This window comes from Xenopus tropicalis, chromosome 9 (assembly GCF_000004195.4).
Source record: "Xenopus tropicalis strain Nigerian chromosome 9, UCB_Xtro_10.0, whole genome shotgun sequence".
In the NCBI taxonomy this organism is placed as follows: domain Eukaryota; kingdom Metazoa; phylum Chordata; class Amphibia; order Anura; family Pipidae; genus Xenopus; species Xenopus tropicalis.
In genome coordinates, this window is record NC_030685.2 from 66,581,187 (window position 1) to 66,602,754 (window position 21,568).

The 21,568-nt window shown below is 40.0% G+C and overlaps 1 protein-coding gene across 1 annotated transcript in view; it reads left to right on the forward strand.

Annotated features, from left to right (window-relative positions):
* ola1 (Obg-like ATPase 1) overlaps positions 1–13,016 on the forward strand; it is a 92,986-nt gene extending 79,970 nt beyond the window's left edge. The window contains exons 8-11 of the mRNA NM_001008043.1: positions 492–632; positions 1,932–2,028; positions 5,826–5,948; positions 12,496–13,016. Coding sequence (NP_001008044.1) covers positions 492–632; positions 1,932–2,028; positions 5,826–5,948; positions 12,496–12,597 — 463 coding nt within the window. The 3' untranslated portion in view covers positions 12,598–13,016. The remainder of the gene's footprint in view (positions 1–491; positions 633–1,931; positions 2,029–5,825; positions 5,949–12,495) is intronic.
* Positions 13,017–21,568: the final 8,552 nt, after the last annotated feature.

Consider the following 21,568-nt stretch of genomic DNA (forward strand, 5'->3'; position numbering starts at 1 on the left):
AAATTTGAATTACTTGCCTAAAACTCAGAGAAAAAGAAAATTAAAAAAAATAAAAATGATTTGCTTAAATGGACTCTATATGAGATAGCTTTTATTTTTTAAAAGCTTTCTGGATGTTGGGTTTCTGAATAATAGATCCTGTGCTAGTTAGTACTTTTGCAGTTTTGTACCACGTGACGACAACCTGCATAAAGTGTTAATAACATTCCCTCCCCAGTGAACAAGATTAGGTGCATATGCCCCCACTCCTTTCATTTCCCAGCGACAGCGGGCGCCATTCAGGGCTCCGACACGAGAGGGGATCTAAATACCCTACACCTGAAGTAATCACTGCCTGCCAGTGGCGTGACCTTGGAAAGCTATACACAAAGAGATGGCATCATAAAACCATGCAGCCCTTATGAATATGTATGCGCCACTTGATAATAATGAATGTGGCACAGTCATGCATGCACTACAAGATAATGTTGTGCCCTCTTTTTTGTCTACAGGTTGATAAAAATTAAGGAGTGGGTGGACAAGTATGACCCATGTGCCTTGGTCATTCCTTTTAGTGGGGTCTTGGAGCTCAACCTGCAAGACATGAGTGATGAGGAAAAGCACAAGTATCTGCAAGAGAAAGTGACACAAAGGTTAATTAGCATTCATTTTCCCTACACTTTATTATCAACTATTTCCTTGCTGTAATTTAATTGCTTGCACTGATAGAATAATAAATGACAGAGTAATTACCATTATAAAGAGGGGAATCTTCTCCTTTCTTTTATCATGAGACAGAGTTGAAAAGATTTATTTTAAATTAAGTTTTTAACTGTCATCTGTCATCTCTGTGCTGTGTTTTTAATTATAGCATAGGTGCTTTTTTTTTTTTCTTTTTTCCCCTTTTTTGGAGGGGGTGGGTGTGTGTGTGTGAAAAGCTCAAAATTCTATGGTTTTGTAAAACGGGGAAGGATGCGGTGTTTTGTTTAGTCGGATGTCACTGTGATTTTGTTTAGATGGGAGGGTGGGATAGGGTCTAAGACCTCAGCCCCCATTATTAGAAGGGACCCCTGCTAACACTATATATTATTCCATTGTTTAATTGTTATTTAAAGCTATTAAACTGCACCTCCCAGTGCCAAGCACCCCGGGGCAGCTTGTTGCACTACAACTCTGCACCAATCAGCCAGAGGATGTTTTTGGATGCTAAGAGTTGTATTTCCTCATATTATGGTCTGTATTTATGTGGTCCTCCAGGTGAGCACCGCCCTTTTTTTTCAGTCACATGATCTTGTTTCACCTGGCCACCAGTCAGTAATGTTAGTTTGGGTCCAAGCAAAAGTTAAGAGGGAATTTAACCTTAAAATTAGCATTGACCTGTAATTGATACTGTTATCTGGTTGCTAAGGGCCACATTCCCTAGCAACCAAGTAGTGGTTCAAAGTATGGTGTCATACTTATATAAATAAACATGTTGAGGGAATAAATTGAAATATAAGCACCAAAAGAAAATTTGAAAATGAGAATAAAGGTTAAACATAGAGGCTGGGGTTATGTAGATAAGGAGTCTTTCTATAATTTGGGTCACCATATAAAGGGACAAAATTGCCTCCTCTCTCCCCCCCGGAGGTGGGGGCTAATAGAGCCTGCACTCTGGTTGGGGGAAGCAATTCTGTTTGTTCCCCTAAATATACTAAAAATTATTAAATATTATACAAGTTCAAGCCACTTTATTCTTTGGCAGTGCCCCTTTAATGCTTTACACTTATGTCCAGTTTGTTCAGTCCTTTGTCTAGCACAGGGTTAAAATAATCCCCTAAATAGTGAGATGCAAGTTATTACACCCCACCCCCCCCAAACATATGTCAGAGAAGCAGTTTGAAAAAAGTTCTCTCTGAGTTCCATCCCTCTCTCCCACTGTAAAACTGATTCATCATCTTTGCCTGTTCCAGTGTCTTATCCAAGATTGTTAAAACCGGATATGCGGCACTCCAACTCGAATACTTCTTCACAGCCGGCCCCGATGAAGTACGTGCCTGGACCATCAAGGTAAGGCTTCTTCTGTACATCAGAGGCACCCAGGGTTCCCCCCTGACTACTGAATCCCGATCACTATCAAGCCACTTTGTAGTTTGGTCATGCTGGAGGTTTGCTAAGTCATTACAGATCAGCTCCTTTTCCTTCCCCTGTCCGGGACAACTTTAATTATTGGGAAGCTGCTGAACAGTGAAAGTGAAGGGACATTGATTGAGGCAGGTAACAATTGCTTCAGCCTGTTACATAGTCTCATTTCTTCATCCTATCGGATCTAGGTATCCCCCCCCCCCCCTGCTGCAGCCGGAGATAAGAAATACCAGCATTGTACTTGCCTAATCTGTGTGACTGCCGCCTTCTCTACGGAAATTGATCTTCAGTCTGCATTCACTAACTTTGTTTTTACTGCAGTTGTTTCCTACCTCTTTTTTGTTTGCATACTCCCTATATATATATATATATAATATATATATATATATATCTGTGTGTGTGTGGCTTTACCTTTTGGAAAGCTGTGTATGTATTATATATAGTGCATACATAGCTTTCCATAAGGTAAAGCCACTGCATATTAATTTATCCCTTTAAGTGGCTTATAATTTAAGAGGTAGCCTTTCTTCGTGCAATGCTATACATTCCATCCAGGCACTAATAAAAAGCGCAATGATATGGGATTAAAATATTGATATTCACTGATTGTGCCCGTGGCGACTGGCTAATTTGTTCCCAGAGGACAAAGGCAAGTGTAATGCTTTGCTTTTAAATGGAAATAACTCTCTCTGATAGCTTTTTATTATTCCCACATATACTGAAGCGTGCGTGCACGGCTACAAATTATGTATTACAAAAATATGTAATTATGGCAAGAACATACAAAGGACTTTCGCATTCCTTTGATTTCCATCAAAGACCGACATTTTTTTTTTTTTTCGTCCAAGGGAAATGACATAAAATAAATAAAATCCTATTAGTGCAGTGGGGGGAGGCTTTTATATATTTGCAGACATTATAGCACTGAAGGGTTCTAATAAGATTCAAAAACAGGAATGATTTTCAATGTCAAAATTCATCCGTGTCTGTGTGCTAACATTATTCCCTTTACTCATCCATCATCGTTTCTGCAGGATGTAACAATGATACAGCAGTGATGTTCTGCTTTGTCACACAGTGGGCTGAGGAGGAACCAAGGTGTCCCTACACCGTTCATTGATCATACACCCACACACACAAGCTTTGTTATTTTAAATGGGCCCTCCACCCAAAAACTATTCCCGCATAATGAAAGGAAGTGTAATTCTGAGCAACTCTCAATTGACATTCATTATACATTCTCATTGGTTTTTAAGCTGTGTGTAAATGTGACTGTAGTGGAGATAGCAGTTACTTTATGCCTTTCTGGTTCTGCCTCTTGAATGGAGAAGTCAGTTCTCCCGCAGGTCTGTTAATCAGCTGGCTGTGCCACATTGTTTCAGGAGTGCGGAGCATGTAAACAGCCAGGCAGACACTGCTTTCAATATCAATTACATTTAAAAATACTGGAATTTCACTTACAATTTTGTTTTCTTTCATTATGCAAAATTTTGGATAGAGGACCCCTATAGATTTTGGACCTGTTATGCAGAATCCTCGGAACCCAGGGTTTTCTGGATGAGGGGTCCTTCTGAAACCTCCATACCTTAAGTCTACTGAGAAATCATTTAAAGCATGAATTAAACCCAATAGGATTGCTCTGCCTCCAGTAAGGATTTATTATATCTTAGTTCAGATCAAGGAAATCATTTTTAAAAAGGTGAATTATTTGATTCAGATTTTAACAAACTTGTAGGTTAAGTGTTAAACTACATGTTAAGATTTTTAAAAGATCTTTTCATTATCGTTGGACCAAACTTATCCCGAAATAATTGTTTAAAAGTATGATTTGCCCATCAACGAAAATGATATCGTCTAGTTGAAGCTAGAAAAACTACCAGCTTGGTCCAGCAAACAGTTGGACAGTATATAAATTTCATTATTAATGGTAAAATTTTTTAGACTTGTCCGATCAAACCCCATAAAATCGCCAGATGTATATTCGTTCGGTGCCCAATAACCTTACGATAATTTGACGGATTTGTCAGATTGCACTAAAATTAGTCGTTAATCTTAACATGTATGGCCACCTTTACAGTGTTAAAGGGAAAGTTAAAATTACTTTTTTGTATGTTATTGATGAACATGTTCTGAGCAAATCCTCAGTAATGCTTAATTTTCAGTTTGTATTATTTTGATTTGTTTTGCCTACAATGTTATCTGTAGGGATGCACTGAACCTCCTTTTTTGGGTTCGGCCGAACCCACCCTGAAGGATTCCGAATCCTAATTAACATATGCTAATACGGATTGGAATGGGTTAAAATGCGGCTAAATTTTTCTCCTGACCATTTAACCCTTTCTGAATGCTAATTAGCACATGCAAATTTATGCTAATTCGGATTCGGTTCAGCTGGGACTGTGGATTCTGCCGAAACCAAATCCTTTAAAAAGAGCTTGGATTCGGTGCATCCCTAGGTATCTGCCTATAACAGATACAGACCCCAAAAACTCCAAAGAACTGCAAAGTTTCCATTTCATTGTTGTTGTTTTTTTTTTTTTTTTTTTTAAATGTTGCTTCTCACTCCCTGACTTCCTAGTTGCTAAAATAATTAACACCTAGCAACCAACAAAGTTTGAGAGCTGACGAAAAGAAAAAAAAAAACCAAAAAAGGTGTTTGGGAATACTACAGTCTACATTATACAAAAGGGTCATTTTAAGGTGTGCTAGCCTTAAGGGGTTAATGTAAGCAATTATAGCTGGTTATTTTTAATATTCAAATGGTTTTGCTGTTAAGGAATCTGAAAGGGCTACATAGTGTAATTGTCCTGTGTAAAGCTCCTCCAGCATTAGCTTCTGATAGCTTGTCCTTCCCAAGACGGATTGTGACTATTCTGCTTCTAATGTGCTCTGTTATGTGGTCAGGTAAGCATCAGTGAGTAGCCATATTACTCCAATACATCTTATATTGGAAAAACTCAGCTTTACCATGTCAGGCTCCTGAGCACTCTGCCATGCTTTATTAAGCAGAATACGGGCACTGCTATTGCTCAAAGTCTCCGCTCAGCTGCAATTTGGGTTTTTGTAGATAATATCACACGCCATGGGCTTTTATTTCTCTGTCGGTGTTTAATGTTTATAGCAAATGAACTGTTCTGGTAATGGTGTTCCGTTACACACAAAGACCCCTTATCCAGAGAACCCTTGGTCTCAAGTATCCCAGATAGTACAAACAATACCTGAATGATATACAAACATATAATCTGTATTTGTACAATGTTCTTTGTGAATCTTCATAGAAATAGAAATGTGTTGTATTCTTATTGGGCTCCATTAGTAATGTACCTGTAGGTGTATAGTTGTGAATATGGGGGTACACAGGTATATGTACATACATATAGTCACTCACATAGAACTGCAACTACCAATATCTTTCAGCTGTCAGAGGGAGGATGGGTGTTGTAGTTCAGTAACATCTAGGGGGTTGCAGGTTGATCTGCAGCATTTAATTGATTGTGTAAAGAGCATTTGATTGGAAGAGTATTATTCTTAGGAAAGTGACATATTCAGCATTTAAAAGGCATTTTCTCATTTTCCAGTGCTGAGTATTGCAGATTCCCCAGGCCCAGCCCACAACCAATCATTTTATCCAAGTCCAGGTTCGAATACCCAAACAAAACCATCCCCAGAGAAATCCATCTTCCTAAATGTTGCCTTTTCGTCTGCTCTCTCCCCCTTGACAGAAAGGGACGAAGGCTCCTCAGGCTGCAGGCAAGATCCACACAGATTTTGAGAAGGGTTTCATTATGGCGGAAGTAATGAAATTTGATGATTTTAAAGAAGAAGGCTCAGAGTCATCTGTCAAGGTGAGTTCTTCACAGCATATATTCCCTAATGGAAGGGAATGGCTACCCTGTAATGACATTTACATGTGCATTTATCTGCATAGTGAATCCGAGTCCAGGCATTTAGAGTATTTGCAGGATAAACAGATCATCTTGTATTTACCAAAGAGGAAGAGGAGGAGTAGAAGTGCAGAGCCCACAGGATTGTCTGTGCCACACAGTGGTGCTCCTATCAGTGAGCAGTGTGTGTGAGGTCACTCATTGGCTGAGCTGTGGCACGTTCAAGGGCTTTAAGCACTGGCTACCAATGCCTTGTTTAGGTTTGGCCCAAGTTGCTGGCTTTTTACATATAAACAGATCACAGTATATTTTATAGGAGCTTATGCCTGGAGGATTAGAATTTCAGTTTGGTATCCGGGCAGGTCAGTAATAAATATGTTCCTATAGGCTCAACTGTAAATTATACCCTTTATAAATTGGTCACATTCATTCTGACATCAGAATAATGTAGAAATTCTGTGTCACGTGTATCATGCTGCCCATGGCCTGCTGACCCCAGGCTGTAAAGATGAAGTGAAGGGGAAAGGAGACAGGGGAGAGGAATAGACAGGAGGTAAAGAGGATGGGGTGGGGTGGCATATTTCTGGTAACAAAGAGAGTTTTCAGTAGATTTTGACTTAGCTATAATTGCCCCATACTGTAATTTATAAAGATTTTAGAAATCACAGAGGAGTTATGTTGCCATATAAAGCCACAAGGCCTGTCACGTAACTACACAGTGACTTGTAAATTACTGTAGGGGGTGCAATATCCACTACTGTAAATGTTTTTCACCTTCTGGCATCAGAGTTGCAAATGTAAAGTTATGGTTCCCTGTCTATTTAAGGTTCTGTTGGGACTAAGCACCCCACTGTAAAATATAAGGATATAGTCACAGAGGAGTTAGTGACTGTATAAATGCATGAGGCCCCTGTCTGAATGGATTTTATACACTTCATGGCACTGCAAGGTTACTTCTAGTAAACCTCTATCTGATAGCAGGGAACATCTATTTCAAAGGATATTATTTTTAGGTGCATCTTACTTGGCCCAATTGTGTGAACATGAACTGGCCTCCACCCAGTGTTAGCGGCACCCAGTGTTAGTGGCACCCAGTGTTAACAGAACAGCTCATATCAGAACTTCAGTATCAGTTTCCTTTTTGGTTATCTAATTTCTGAACACTAGAGGGCAGGTGCTGATTAGGTGCTACCAGCTACTAAGTAAGCAATATCTTAAACTATTCCACCAGCTCTAAACAGTCTCTATTTATTTCTGCCTCCCCGGTCCATTAGATGAATTTTATTGCAGCACAAGATCCAGTGCATTAATCCTGTTGGGCGTGTAGTATAATGGTGAATTCAGTTAGAAATCTGTTGGTCGTGGCAGGCAAATAGGTTGCAAGGCTGTGCAAGCTATTTATTATATGGTCCCCAAAAACGTAACATAAATTTCATAACTAATGTGTAATAGAGAGATGCTAAATGAAATATATATATTCTTGGTTGAGATATCTCTTCTGTGGACTCCACCAAAACCAGGACAGGAATGTGTGTGTTATACGAAAGTACAGGTATAGGATCTATTATCCAGAACCCTTGGGAGCTAGGATTTTCCGTAATTTGGATCTCTATAGCTTATTTAACATTAAATAAACCCAATATATTGTTTTGTCTTCAATATGTAATCATGCAGCTTAGTTCCCATTAAATACGAGCGCCTGTTTTATTATTACAGTGAAAAAAGGAATCATTTTTAAAAATTAGAATTATTTGCTTATAATTAAGACTATGGGAGATGGCTGTCCTGTAATTTACAGAACCCTTACCTGTATATAGATTTATTTCATACAAATAATATCCCATGCAATTGTATTGTGGTGGCACTGGGCAAACCTGTACATTTGGCATTCCCAACATGGTCATCTCCGCGTTGCCAGACTGCTCGCTCTTCCTGCGCCTGGAACACCAGCGCAGCAGAACAAATTTAATGCTAGCGCCGCGGACTCGGCTCTGAATAGCTCTGTGTGGGCTTTGTAGTCTACAGGGATATTTCATTATTAGCAATCATATCTGCTTAAGCAAAGCGGGATTCTACAGATGGCTGCTTTCAAGTGCAAATGAACTGGTTAGACGCGTCTTGTTTAATGCATACTCAAGACTCACAAATGGGTATTGATTTTTTTTTCCCAACCAGTTGTTACGGATAGCAAAGGAAATGGATTAAATGGTCTCCTGAGTATTTAAAGGAACACGATCACATTTAATTAATCGCAAACCCCGAAGAGGCTGATGCTCCTGATTCAGTTCCCCCTCTGTCGAGTGCAGGAAATTGTTTTTATTCCATTGAATTATATAGGAAATCCTGTCATTTGTTTTTGTCTTGCATTGAAAATATTTCTCATAATGTCTTTGTTATTCTGCAAGAGATAAGTTTCAGGGGAAAGCATGGCTACATGCTTACTAGCCATTACACTCACTGCATAATATGTTTCAGGGTTGTATTGCTGCCGTACCAGTGCCAAGTTCATGGTCATTAAGGGGCAGATTTATTCCAATGTGAGAGCTCCCCACCGAAAAATTCTCCCACTTTCTGTTTATTCCTATGGGATTTTTAGATGCTTGTTTATTAAATGGTGAACTCAAATACCACAGGAATCAATAGAAAGTGGGTGAATTTTTTGGGGTCAGATGTAATCTCACATTTTGATAAATTTAAGAGTCTGTTAAAATTATTATTTTTATTATTAACATTTATTTATAAAGCGCCAACATATTCCGCAGCGCTGTACAATAAGTGGGTTTCATACATTGGACATACAGAGTAACATATAAAGCAACCAATAACCGATACAAGAGGTGAAGAGAGCCCTGCCCAGAAGAGCTTACAATCTACAAAATAACTTGGGTGGAGGGAGTGGAACACTGACCTAACCTGTTCCATGGAAATGTTTCAATATCTAAGTAAATTCATTGATAATCTTTAAAATGGCATTTAGTTCCTTTTCCAGTAGCAAACCTTGGAAGTGCAGCAAAAAAAAAAAAAAAAATCGTCGGAGGGCCCAGTGCGAACAGTCCCTTCTCCCCTCAGGTCTCCTCTAGGTCTGTTAATCAGCTGACTTGCAACTTTGTTTCAGGAATCAGAGCCAGGAGCACTGAGAGTGGAAATAATAAGACAGATACTGTTTTAGTAACAATTACATTTACAGCTACCTATAACTTTGGAAAACATTGGAAATATTTTAACCAATACAGGTATCGGATCCCTTTTCCATAAACCTGTTATCCAGAAAGCTCGGAATTACAGGAAGGCCATATCCCATATGTTCCATTTTAAACAAATAATTCAGGTTTTTATAGTAATAAAACAGTACAGGTATGGGACCTGTTATCCAGAATGCGTGGGACCGGTGGTTTTCCGGATATGGGATCTTTCCGTATTTTGCATCTCCGTAACTTAAGTCTGCTAAAAAAATCATTTAAATATTAAATAAACCTAATAGGACTGTTTTCCCTCCAATAAGGAATAATTATATCTTAGTTGGGATCAAGTACAGGTACTGTTTTATTATTACAGAGAAAAGGGAATCATTTAACCATTAAATAAACCCAATAGGACTGTTCTGCCCCCAATAAGGGGTAATTATATCTTAGTTGGGATCAAGTACAGGTACTGTTTTATTATTACAGAGAAAAGGGAATCATTTAACCATTAAATAAACCCAATAGGGCTGTTCTGCCCCCAATAAGGGGTAATTATATCTTAGTTGGGATCAAGTACAGGTACTGTTTTATTACAGAAAAAAGGAAATCATTTTTAAAAATTAATATTATTTGCTTATAATAGAGTCTATGGGAGATAGCGTTTCCCTAATTCTGAACTTTCTGGATAACGGGTTTCCGTATAACGGATCCCATATCTGTACCTGGTACTTGATCACAATGAAGATATGCTTAAATTTTATTGGAGGCAATAGAATGCTATTGGTTTTATTTAACGTTTATATGAATTTTTAGTAGATTTTGCAGTAAGATCCCTTATGTGTGAAACCCAGGTCCCCAGCATTCTGGATAATAGGCCCCATACCTGTATATATTAGAAGTTGCTTAGAAGTAAATATTGCACTATACAAAAATAATTCTTGGTTAAAGCTCTTTTAGGAGCCAGGCTGCCGATTGGGTAATGATGTGTTATAAACTATTTCTTAGCGAAGGGAAGAAATAAGATATTTTTCAGTAGTATATTTTTAGCATTTACTGGTTTTTGTTTCTTTTATAAATGTGTTCTGTAAATTGCTTTAATTTCCTAGTCCTTCGCATCAGTCAGTGGAGGCCCATACCATTTTACACAAGGACTCCTGGTGCTAATAAAGGGATTGCTGTGTTCGTGCACGCTCCCCTCCCTAACACGCTGGGGAAAAGCAGTAGGTGGATCTGGGAGGTGGATGACAATGAACACAATGAGAAGATCACATTCATGTGTGCCTGCGCTGTATTCTTTTCAGTGATAACATTCCAAGGCAGCCCGTCCTCTGATATCAGTGGCAGTTAATATTTAGGGTTTCGGCCCACAGGCTGCTTTCTCCCTCCTTTCAGTTTCAGTGTAGTTATATACACATTGGGTATTGGAGAGAAATGAAAACATTAGGATTCTGTATGGATACACATCATTGGAACCTGCAGAGCTCTGTACGGCAAAGCTTTTCTTCTTTTGCTATGTTAAACTGGGGTGTGAGCACATAATATAATTCATTATCCCATCTATGTGTAACCAGCTGTGAAGGAATGGGGTTACAACCAACCTGTAGCCAATCAGAGAGACAAAATCAAAAAAAGGCTAATGGCTAGACACCAGCGCTACGTAATAAATAATGCAATTAAAAAACACATATTGCTACAAGTCTTGTAACCCATAGCAACCAATCAGCAGGAAGCCTCTACATGCCCACTGTTAAAAAGTTAGCATCTGCTGAATTGCTATGGGTTACTCAACCCGGGCAAACTTTGCTTCTTTTACAGGTAGGGAATCTGTTAGACAGAATGCTCAGGACCTAGGATTTTCAGGATAAGAGGTCTTTCCAAGATTTGGATCTCCATACCATAAGTCTACTAAAAAATAATTTAAACATTTATTAAACTCAATAGTATTGTTTTGCCTCCAGTAAGGATTAAGTATAGTTTAGTTACCATCTAGTACAAGGTACTGTTTTATTATTTTAGAGAAAAAGGAAATTGTTTTTAAAAATTGGAATTATTTGCTTATAATGGAGTCTGTGGGAGAAGGTCTTCTCGTAATTCAGAACTTTCTGGATAACAGGTTTGTGGATAACGGATCCCATACCTACATTATATTTCCTCATGTCTATCTTTTGCTTTTGATCTGAGACTTGCAGTGCTTGTTCTTTTACAAAAGAAAAGAATGCCTCATTATATAGTTCTAAGGTCCATAAAGTTTGATGGGGGGGCGCTCTATATAGTACCTGCCTGCATGAAGCCTTGGTTAGTTATTGAACTAGCTATTAATTCAGCTTGACCCCACCATTATGCCATAGGGACAAACAAATATTAACAAAAATTACTTTCATATGTGTGCTTCATGGTGAATGACTATTTCTTCTCATGAATCCGGTTAAGAACTAATGGGAATTATGGCCCTCATTAACTGATACTGGTGAAGTTTGCACACAGTACAGCTACTCATAGCAACCGATTAGATATTTGCTTTTCTTTATTTATACCGGCCAAGCAATATTTTGTAGATGAATAGGCACACTTCTGTTGGCACGGTTTCAGTATGTCTGCAGGTAGAGACATTTAGGGCTCTGGCACACGGGGAGATTAGTCGCCCGCGGCAAAACTCCCTGCTCGCGGGCGACTAATCTCCCCGAGTTGCCTTCCCCCTGCCATCCCACCGGCGAACATGTAAGTCGCCGGCGGGATGGCAGACGCGGCGGCGCGATTTCGCGCAAATCGCCGAAAAAGACTCGCGAGGCTTTTTCGGCGATTTCCCGAAATCGCCCCGGCCCTCGTGCCCCAGACCCGCTCCCCACTGCTGTTACTTCCCCTCCCTCCCTGATCACGGAGAAGTATAAGGTACTCATGCAGAGAGGGGAAAGGGCTGGCTGGGTGAGGGGGCCCTAGTAGTAGCACCCCTTGAGCCTCACACACCCCAGTCCCACCCTGAGTAGGAAAAATAATACACCTTTGCGTTTATTTGACACATTTCTTTTTATTCTCATACCACATGTGTATTTATATATATTATATTTATTTATTATAACACTTGTCCTCCCTGTGTGTAATTTTGTATTCTGTAAGATTGTACAGCTCTGCGTACCCTTGTGGCGCTTTATAAATAAAGTTATACATACATACATACTAACTACCTAAGGTGTTTTAGATTGTAAGTTCTTTTGAGTAGGGACCTTTTTACGTTCCATATCAATCAGTGTTTATATATAATCTGCATGTTTGATATATACACCTCTGCTTTATCAATAAATAAGAGTCTCGGTTTTTTTTTTCTCCAGGCTGCAGGAAAATACCGACAACAAGGCAGGAATTACACAGTAGAAGACGGAGACATTATCTTCTTTAAGTTTAATACACCTCAGCAATCCAAAAAGAAATAATTTTTAATTTTGAAGCAGAAGTGGGAGATAAAAAAAAAAACTCTACTTCATTGGTAAAATTTACATTTTGTTTTTTATTTTAATTTAGACAGAATGCAAAAAATAACAAGACAGTGAAATCCCCCCCCTCCCCCCCAAGGAAAACCAAATGTTTATATTCCAACTGGAATATGTCACCTCCTGCAAAGCAATAGCAGCCCAGTCAATGTGCTTTTCAGATGATTAAGACCCTTCTGCAAAGCACAGAAGCCTCTCTGCAACCACCCAAGTCTCATGATAGTTCATTAATCTCCATCATGTATGCCAAGGCTGACACATCTGACAGAAAGGACAATGTGCGGCGCTCCGTTCGGAATCTACAGATAATGCATGTTTTACAGTACTCCAGATGTCGACACTCAATAAAACATTTGACAAAACCAGGCTGTGTGTGTTTGGGGATGTCTGTATTGAGCGGCGCTGGTGTGCTCAATGCGATACTGCACCTGCTAGATGCTGATTACAGACATTTTAAGACGTGTGTGAGATCCTATAACTGGCAGTGTGGGGCGGCTGCAATTGTATCCCAAAAGTGAGCATTTTTTTATTGCCATTGGATAATTAGGTTGCCAAAGTCTTCTTTTTATTTTTTATTTTTTTTATATAAAGGGGAACTGAGGTTTATCTTAAAGGAAAACTAGAATGGATACTTAACCAACAGATAGTTCATATCATATTTACTGACCTTATTAAAGAATCACACCAAACTGAAATATATGTCCATAAATATTGCTCTTTTACATCTTTTCCATTGGGCTGTGTGTTTCCTCAGAGATCACCTGACAGGAAATAATGCAGCTCTAACTGTAACAGTAAGTAGTGTGGGAGTAAAAGACAGAACTTTGTCCATTAATTGGCTGATGGGGCCTAGCATGTATGTGTGCCTTGGCTTGTTTGTGTGCACTGTGAACCTATGATCCCAGGAGGCGGCCCTTAATTCTTAAAATGGCAATTTTTTTATGTAAGAGTATCCAATAGCACATATACTAAAAAAGTATATTTTTATGAAAATGGTTTATTTAGATGAAGCAGGGTTTTACAAATGAGCTTGTTTAGAGACCTACATTGTTTGGGGTATAGTTGTCCTTTAAATGACTCAACGTTCAAGTGATGTTTAAAATGAACCTACAAAGCCTTCACTTCACTCCGGCCCCATTCCAGGAAGGAACTGACAGTGCGAGCATCCATGTTGAAGCACATACATAATGAGTGCATGCCCCAGCTTGTAGGAACAGGGTATGTGCTACCTGGGGTATGGGCATTACACACATACATGTACCCCAAACATGGCCAGAGCTCCTCATACACCTGCAGCCTCAAGGTGGCCATACATTGGCTGATTTTCTACAGTATCTGACCAATCAGGCAGTGGAAGTACAGACGGCACAGTCAGAATTTCAGGTTGGGGAGCTTACCCTATTTATTCTGTTAGTGAGACCACAGCAATCAACATTTCAGCAGCGTGAAATTCTGTGTGTGTGTGTGTGTGCTGTCTCTACTTGGGTTTTCTATGCACCTTTGTGTCTAGGAGACCAGGCACCACAATACTTCTCTCATTTGTGCCTTATGACACATGCAGTTCCTCCTGATTTACACCTTCCTATACACCTGGACACAAATAATGCAGTTTGCATGAGCTCCCAGCTGAACAAAAATATTGGCACATCAATTATCAACATATTTATAACCAGCAGCACCTCACAATCCCATTCATTGCTATCCCCCCACCGCACACGCGTGGAATGGGCAGGGTGCATAGGGCGCCTAGTCGGCATGGCTTGCTCCTCCTCTGCTTGGTAGTTTTCATTTCTTTTGGCTGAAGTGTGACAAATCTTTATGATTAAATTGTTTAATAAGTATTAATGTGGAAGCTTCTCATTGGATGATCATGGTTTCAATAGGAGTCTCTAGTAGGATCTTGTATTCATTGTTATTTTTATGCAGGGGTCTATGTGTTAAGCAATGTAAATAGGTGATAAAATAAACCACACATAACCAGCTATAGATTAAAGAGCCCATATGTGCAAACTGATCATTATTTACTACAATAATGATCTGCATCCAACTCAGCTGCTGGAGATGTTTCATATGCGCAGTACATGGGAGCACAGCAACAGACTTTTCTCAGTGGAAAATTTTAAATAAATAAAATGCTTTTTGTGACAGTTGTGGGGGCTGCAGATCTGTCACTATTGAAGGCATTTGCCTCAGTTATATGAATGTCCCATGATTACATCCGACAGTGAGTTTGTTAAAGAGGTTGTGCCACACTGGGCCTGTGGTGAAACTGGGGATCTATTGAAAGTACATAGAAGAATTGCAGTATTATATGGCACTATGTATGTGGATCACAGGTCTCTGCCTTACTGTCTTTTCTTACTAAAAATATTCTATAAATAAGTTCAGTAACATTAATAGCAACAGTAGTGCTCATTGGGCAATCATGTATGCAAACAGGGCATTTATTTATATATTAATACTGTCAAACAGGCAAACTTCATGATTTCCCAATGTTTGCGTGTATGTATATATATATATATATATATATATATATATATATAATATATCCATAGTGTGAGAGGTAGGCTTTAAGGGAGAAGTTGATAAACAGAGAATGTTTTCTCTGTTTAAAAGGTTTTGCTGTCTGGCCCTGGAAGCTGTATAGTTCTGGAAGGAACAAGTGGATCAGGCGATCCATTCCAGTAGTCCAGCTCACCTATTGGAGTTTACTGTCCTGTGGAAAGGTATTTAATGGTATGGGAAGATGTGTAAAGCTCTCTCAGAGCAGGAAGGCTACCTGTCTGTGTTAGGACTCCCAGAGGGGCTGGGGGTGCTTCCTGCCACTGCAAGGAGCAGAGGGAGCCCAGACTTGAGAAAGTTACCAAGAAACTGAGGATCTAAAGAACTGAAAGGAAAGCCAGGAGGCTGAGAAATCCTCCAAGAAGTGTTGTGAGTACAGGGGTGACCCCAACCATTTCTGTTTTCTCACTGGTAATCCACAAGGGACTCAGGTTAGTGAGGAACTAATCTAATATGTGAAGGTAGCGCCCAGAGGGCAGGATTTACTTTTATGATTTGTTTTGTATGCTGAAATGGGCACCCCTGTGTAAATAAGCTGCCTTAAAGCTAAGAAAAAGTCTGTTGTGGAGTTATAGTTGTTGTAAGAAATGATTGTAAATTGAATGATGGGTTACCATGGCAACCGGGTAAATAATTCACTGGGCTGAGGATAAAAGGAGCAGAGGATGATACCCATGAGGTGAAACGCATTAGTCAGACAGTGGCATAACTAGATGTTACTAGGCCTGACAGTAACACATAAATATTTGATTAGTTTAATAGTTTAACTTTATGATCACAACCTTACCCCCCCCCCCCCCCCACAAACTGTCCGAAGGAATAGAAACACAAATTTAAACTGCAGGAGCTGATAAAAAGCTTACGTGCCGAAGGTCCTGCGATGGGAAGGCAACTTCCGGGTCAGTTCACACAGGAATTCAAGCACCCGTCGCCTTTTCGCCGCGCTGCTATGGAGCAGTTTATGACTAAAATTCTAAATGAAGCATTTAAAAAAAGACATGGGGGGAAAGGGGTAGGCCTATTATTAGAGATGTTTTGTGGTGAATAAGGTAATCAAATATTTATGTGTTACTGTTCCTTTAAGGCCCCAAAACATTACTAAATTGACCTATTCTACCATGATATATTGGAATTGCTCACTAATTAGATTGGGCCCCCCTGCGATTGCAGGGTCTGCTTTCTCTGTAGTTACGCCTGTAGGCAGAAGTAAAGATCTTGTATGGGAGCCCAGGTACCAAGTTCAACCGGCCTGAGAGGAGACCCATACATTAGTGTCCTAGAAAGACATGAACTGAGGGAAGCACCGCCTGGGAACCTTAACTACTGTACAGCTCACAAAATCCTCAGCCAGTGATGACCCTATTCTTTTCTTCTCTAAAGGAGAACTCTGACTTCCAAACCAAAAATTTGATAAAGAGCCCCACACAACACAGAAATCTCTAATTACTGTAATCTGTTCCTTCAAAAAGTATGAATAAATACCATTTTTATATGCTGAAATCCAACTGCAAAACAGTTTTTGCATTATTTGAAATCCTGGCAGGGGAGGAGGGACTAAAACATTGATGTTACAAGTCTATGAAGATTTTCATTCATCCAGGTCATGGTATATCTAGTATAAATAAATTTGAAGCAACTGGACTTGTTTAGTAATCATTGAAGACATTTCACTACTCATCCGAGCAGCTTCTTCAGTTCAACTGACTGGTATGGGAAGTCCTAGCATATATACTCTTCCACTAATCCAATCACAATGGCACTATGTAACTCTTCAGAAAGGTGACATCTGAAACTCACAGAGGTGTGAATGCTGTGGAGTTACTTTGAAAGGATTACCCAAGTATCATGCAACTCTTCAAACAGGTGTTACTTGTTGCATGAATGGATGTGTGAAGAGTTCTGAAACTGCCGGGGTACAGATGTTAGAACAGCATTGTATGTAGCAGACAGATGGTGTCGAAGTCCCCCGCCTCTGTTAAGGGATGGAACCTATCAGACAGGGTACTTACTCAGCCAGAAAAGGACGTGCTAGCCAAGGGGTTAAACTATGCAGTGACACCACAACACATCCCAGTGGTTGAGCTCATCACAGCCACAGAATCTGCCATCAATAACAACCATATAAAGGTGGAGGAAGCAGAACAACTCAGACTAAAAGTGTCAGCTGCATTGTCAAGTGCCAGAGCACCCCCCTCTAACCTTACTACACAAGAGAGGAGAGCTCTCACATCTCTCAGTAAGGACCCGAACATCACCATCCTGCCAGCAGATAAAGGGCGATGCACAGTTGTGCTAAACACAACTGACTATCACTGCAAAATGACCTCGCTACTCAGTGATAGCAATACATATGAACCTTTAAGGAGAGACCCAAGCAGCAGTTACAAGAAAAAGGTGATAGATTGCCTACAACAACTTGAAAAGGAGGAAGCCATTGATCGAGCTTTATACCACCGCCTGTACCCCAGAGAAGCTACACCATGCTTACATGGACTCCCCAAGATACATAAAGATGGAGCACCACTCAGGCCTATTGTCAGCAGCATCAATTCAGTGACTTACAGCATTGCAAAATACTTGGCCAACATCTTAGCCCCATTGGTAGGTAAAACAGTGCATCATATCCAAAATGCCAAAGAGTTTGTCACCAAGATTCAAGGAGTCAAACTAGAGGCAGAAGAAACTATGGTATCATATGATGTCACTTCACTGTTCACATGTATACCTACCACAGAGGCTACTGAGACTGTAAGAAATCGACTGCAGAAAAATGACACCCTCAGCAGCAGAACGAAACTCAGTCCCAACCAAGTATGTTTATTGTTAGATTTGTGCCTGAACACCACATACTTCAAATACAAGGACGAATTTTACAGGCAAAAACATGGCTGTGCAATGGGTTCACCAGTTTCTCCCATTGTAGCAAACTTGTATATGGAAGAAGTGGAAAGGAAGGCCCTACTCACATTCAATGGAACTACACCAAGTCACTGGTTCAGGTATGTAGATGACACGTGGGTTAAAATCAGATCCAATGAAGTGGCGGCCTTTTCAGAACACATTAACTCAGTGGACAACAACATCAAGTTCACAAGGGAGGATGTCCATGAGAACAAACTTGCTTTTTTGGACTGTTTGATATCCATTCAAGAGGGGGGTATCTTGAAAACAGAAGTATACAGGAAACCCACTCACACGGATCAATATCTGTTGTTCGATTCCCACCATCCGCTGGAACACAAACTGGGTGTCATTAGAACTCTACACCACAGGGCGGAAAGTGTAACAACTGATACAGAGTCCAAGGCCAAGGAATGTAAACATCTCAGAGGAGCACTGAAAGCTTGTGGCTACCCAGACTGGGCCTTTGTCAAAACAAGAGCAACTAAGCCCAACAGGAACACCAAAAGGAATAACCGTCCTGAGGCAGAGAGAAGGTGCAATATAGTCATCCCCTATGTAGCAGGAGTATCGGAGAAACTCAGGAGAATTTTCAACAAACACCACATCCCTGTGTTTTTCAAACCTAGCAACACACTGAGACAAAAACTTGTACACCCAAAGGATCCAACACCAAAGGAAAAACAAAGCAATGTTGTATACGCAGTCCAGTGTAGCGAGGAGTGCACAGACCTTTACATTGGTGAGACAAAGCAACTGCTCTCTAAGCGAATGGCTCAGCATAGGAGGGCAAACACTACAGGCCAGGACTCTGCTGTCTTTCTACACCTAAAAGACAAGGGACACTCCTTTGAAAATAGCAATGTCCAAATTTTGGACAAAGAAGACCGCTGGTTTGAAAGTGGTGTAAAAGAGGCCATTCATGTCAAAGTGGAGAAACCATCCCTTAACAGAGGCGGGGGACTTCAACACCATCTGTCTGCTACATACAATGCTGTTCTAACATCTGTACCCCGGCAGTTTCAGAACTCTTCACACATCCATTCATGCAACTCTAACAAGTAACACCTGTTTGAAGAGTTGCATGATACTTGGGTAATCCTTTCAAAGTAACTCCACAGCATTCACACCTCTGTGAGTTTCAGATGTCACCTTTCTGAAGAGTTACATAGTGCCATTGTGATTGGATTAGTGGAAGAGTATATATGCTGAGGACTTCCCATACCAGTCAGTTGAACTGAAGAAGCTGCTCGGATGAGTAGTGAAACGTCTTCAATGATTACTAAACAAGTCCAGTTGCTTCAAATTTATTTATACTAGATATTGATGTTACAAATTGTAACAAATTTCCTACAGTTTATACACAGCATGCAGGAACTACATAACCCATAATGCATTGCACTGTGATGTTCCTTTCCTTATTGACTTCACATGTGCAGAGAATTGTGGGATTTGGCGGATGCAGGCTGAGAACTGTCAATAACTGTTACATTTTTATTTTCTTTTTTAATCTCAAAGTAGTCAGTCAGGTTAGCATAAAAAGGCTGCATATTTTGCATTTTTTTGATTGATATATTTTGCAAAATTGCTTGAAATGATGAAATTATGTTTACTTCTTAAAGAGTTATGTTTGGGTGGAGTTCCCCTTTAAAATCTGGCAAGTAAGTGCTGTCTCAGAGCTCCCTTAGTTATGAGGGGAAGTTCACGTCTGGATTCTCGGTCTGCTAGCTGTTTGCGGAGCGGTAATCAATTAATATTTCTGTACTGACTTGCTCCCCTGCATCTCTAAGCACTTTGGGAGCCTGTCATGTGGACCTGATTTCTCTCTATTTTTCTAATGTATTTCTCATATTGTGTCATAAAGTGGGAATGATTTGCAGCTCAACTGCTTGAAGAACAGTTCAGAAAGTCTGCGAGGGGTGAGTCGGGATCCAGCTCGCTATTTGCCGCTGTTCTTTTGTGGGATTGGAATGGAAAGCACAAGTCGCAATATTATGTTTATTCTATTAATAGAAACTAAAGGAAACCAGGCTTCCCTGTAGACTGACGGTTATTACCTGTATCACATTTTCCCTGGCTGGAATATGATTATAATATTATTACAGGTATAGGACCCATTATCCAGAATGCTCGGGACCAAGGGTATTCCGGATAAGGGGTCTTTCCGTAATTTGGATCTCAATACCTTAAGTCTACAAAAAAATCAATAAAACATTAATTAAACCCAATAGGACTGTTTTGCATCCAATAAGGATTAATTATATTTTAGTTGGAATCCATAACAAGGTTCTGTTTTATTTCTACATAGAAAAAGGAAATCAGTTTTAAAATTCTGAATTATTTGATTAAAATGGAGTCTATGGGAGACGGGCATTCCGTAATTCGGAGCTTTCTGGATAACGGGTTTCCGGATAAGGGGTCCGATACCTGTACAGGTATGGGACCTGTTATCCAGAATGATCGGGCCTTGGGATTTTTAGGATAAGGGTCTTTTCTGTAATTTGCATGACCATACCTTAAAGGTGGCCATACATCTTCAGATCCAAAGGCCCTGGGGCCAAACGGTCAAATTAGAACGACAGGTATAGGAGAAGTCGGATCAGGGACCGCATCAACGAGCCGATGTGGTCCCCTTAGGACCTTTATGTCTATTGTTCACTGAATCTCTGGTCAAGTGGGGTTGTGGAAAACAATACAACCTACTTCCCATTGGAAAGGGACGATTGTTTATTTCCTTAAGTATTCTGACAAATTATTGGGGAAATCTGGCTTCCAAGCCAAAATTTGTTAAAGAGCTCCACACAATGTAGAAAACCCTAATATACCTATAACAGTAATCTGTTCCTTCAATAAGAATGAATGTTGGGATTTGGAGGATGCAGGCTGAAGGCAGGCTGATACCGAGACTATGCACCCACAGTGAAGGAATTACATGTACAGAGTGGTCCCTGATACGGTGTGGGCACACAATGGGCATGTCCCTGAGCTGCATTACTTATTTCTCCAAAACTGCCTTGGGCTTTATAAAGATATTAGACTGTAGAAAGCCACAAGTTATCTGTACATCTAGGTTTAGAATCCGACTAAATTTTTTAACCTGCCCGATCGATATCTGGCCGATTTCAGGCCAGATATCGGTCGCGCAGGCCCGTCTTTAGTGCCCCTACACGGCCCAATTAGCTGCCAAATCGGTCTAAGGGACTGATATTGGCAGCTAGAATCGGCCCGTGTATGGGGACCTTTAGTCTACTAAAAATTAATTTAAAAGTTAAGTAAACCCAATAGGCTTGTTTTGCCTCTAGTAAGGATTATTTATATCTTAGTTGGGATCAAGTACAAGGAACTGTTTAAATATTACAGAGAAAAAGCAAATGTTTTAAAGTTTTGCATTATTTATTTAAAATGGACATTATGGGAGATGACCTAGATAAGTCAGAGCCTTCTTGATAAA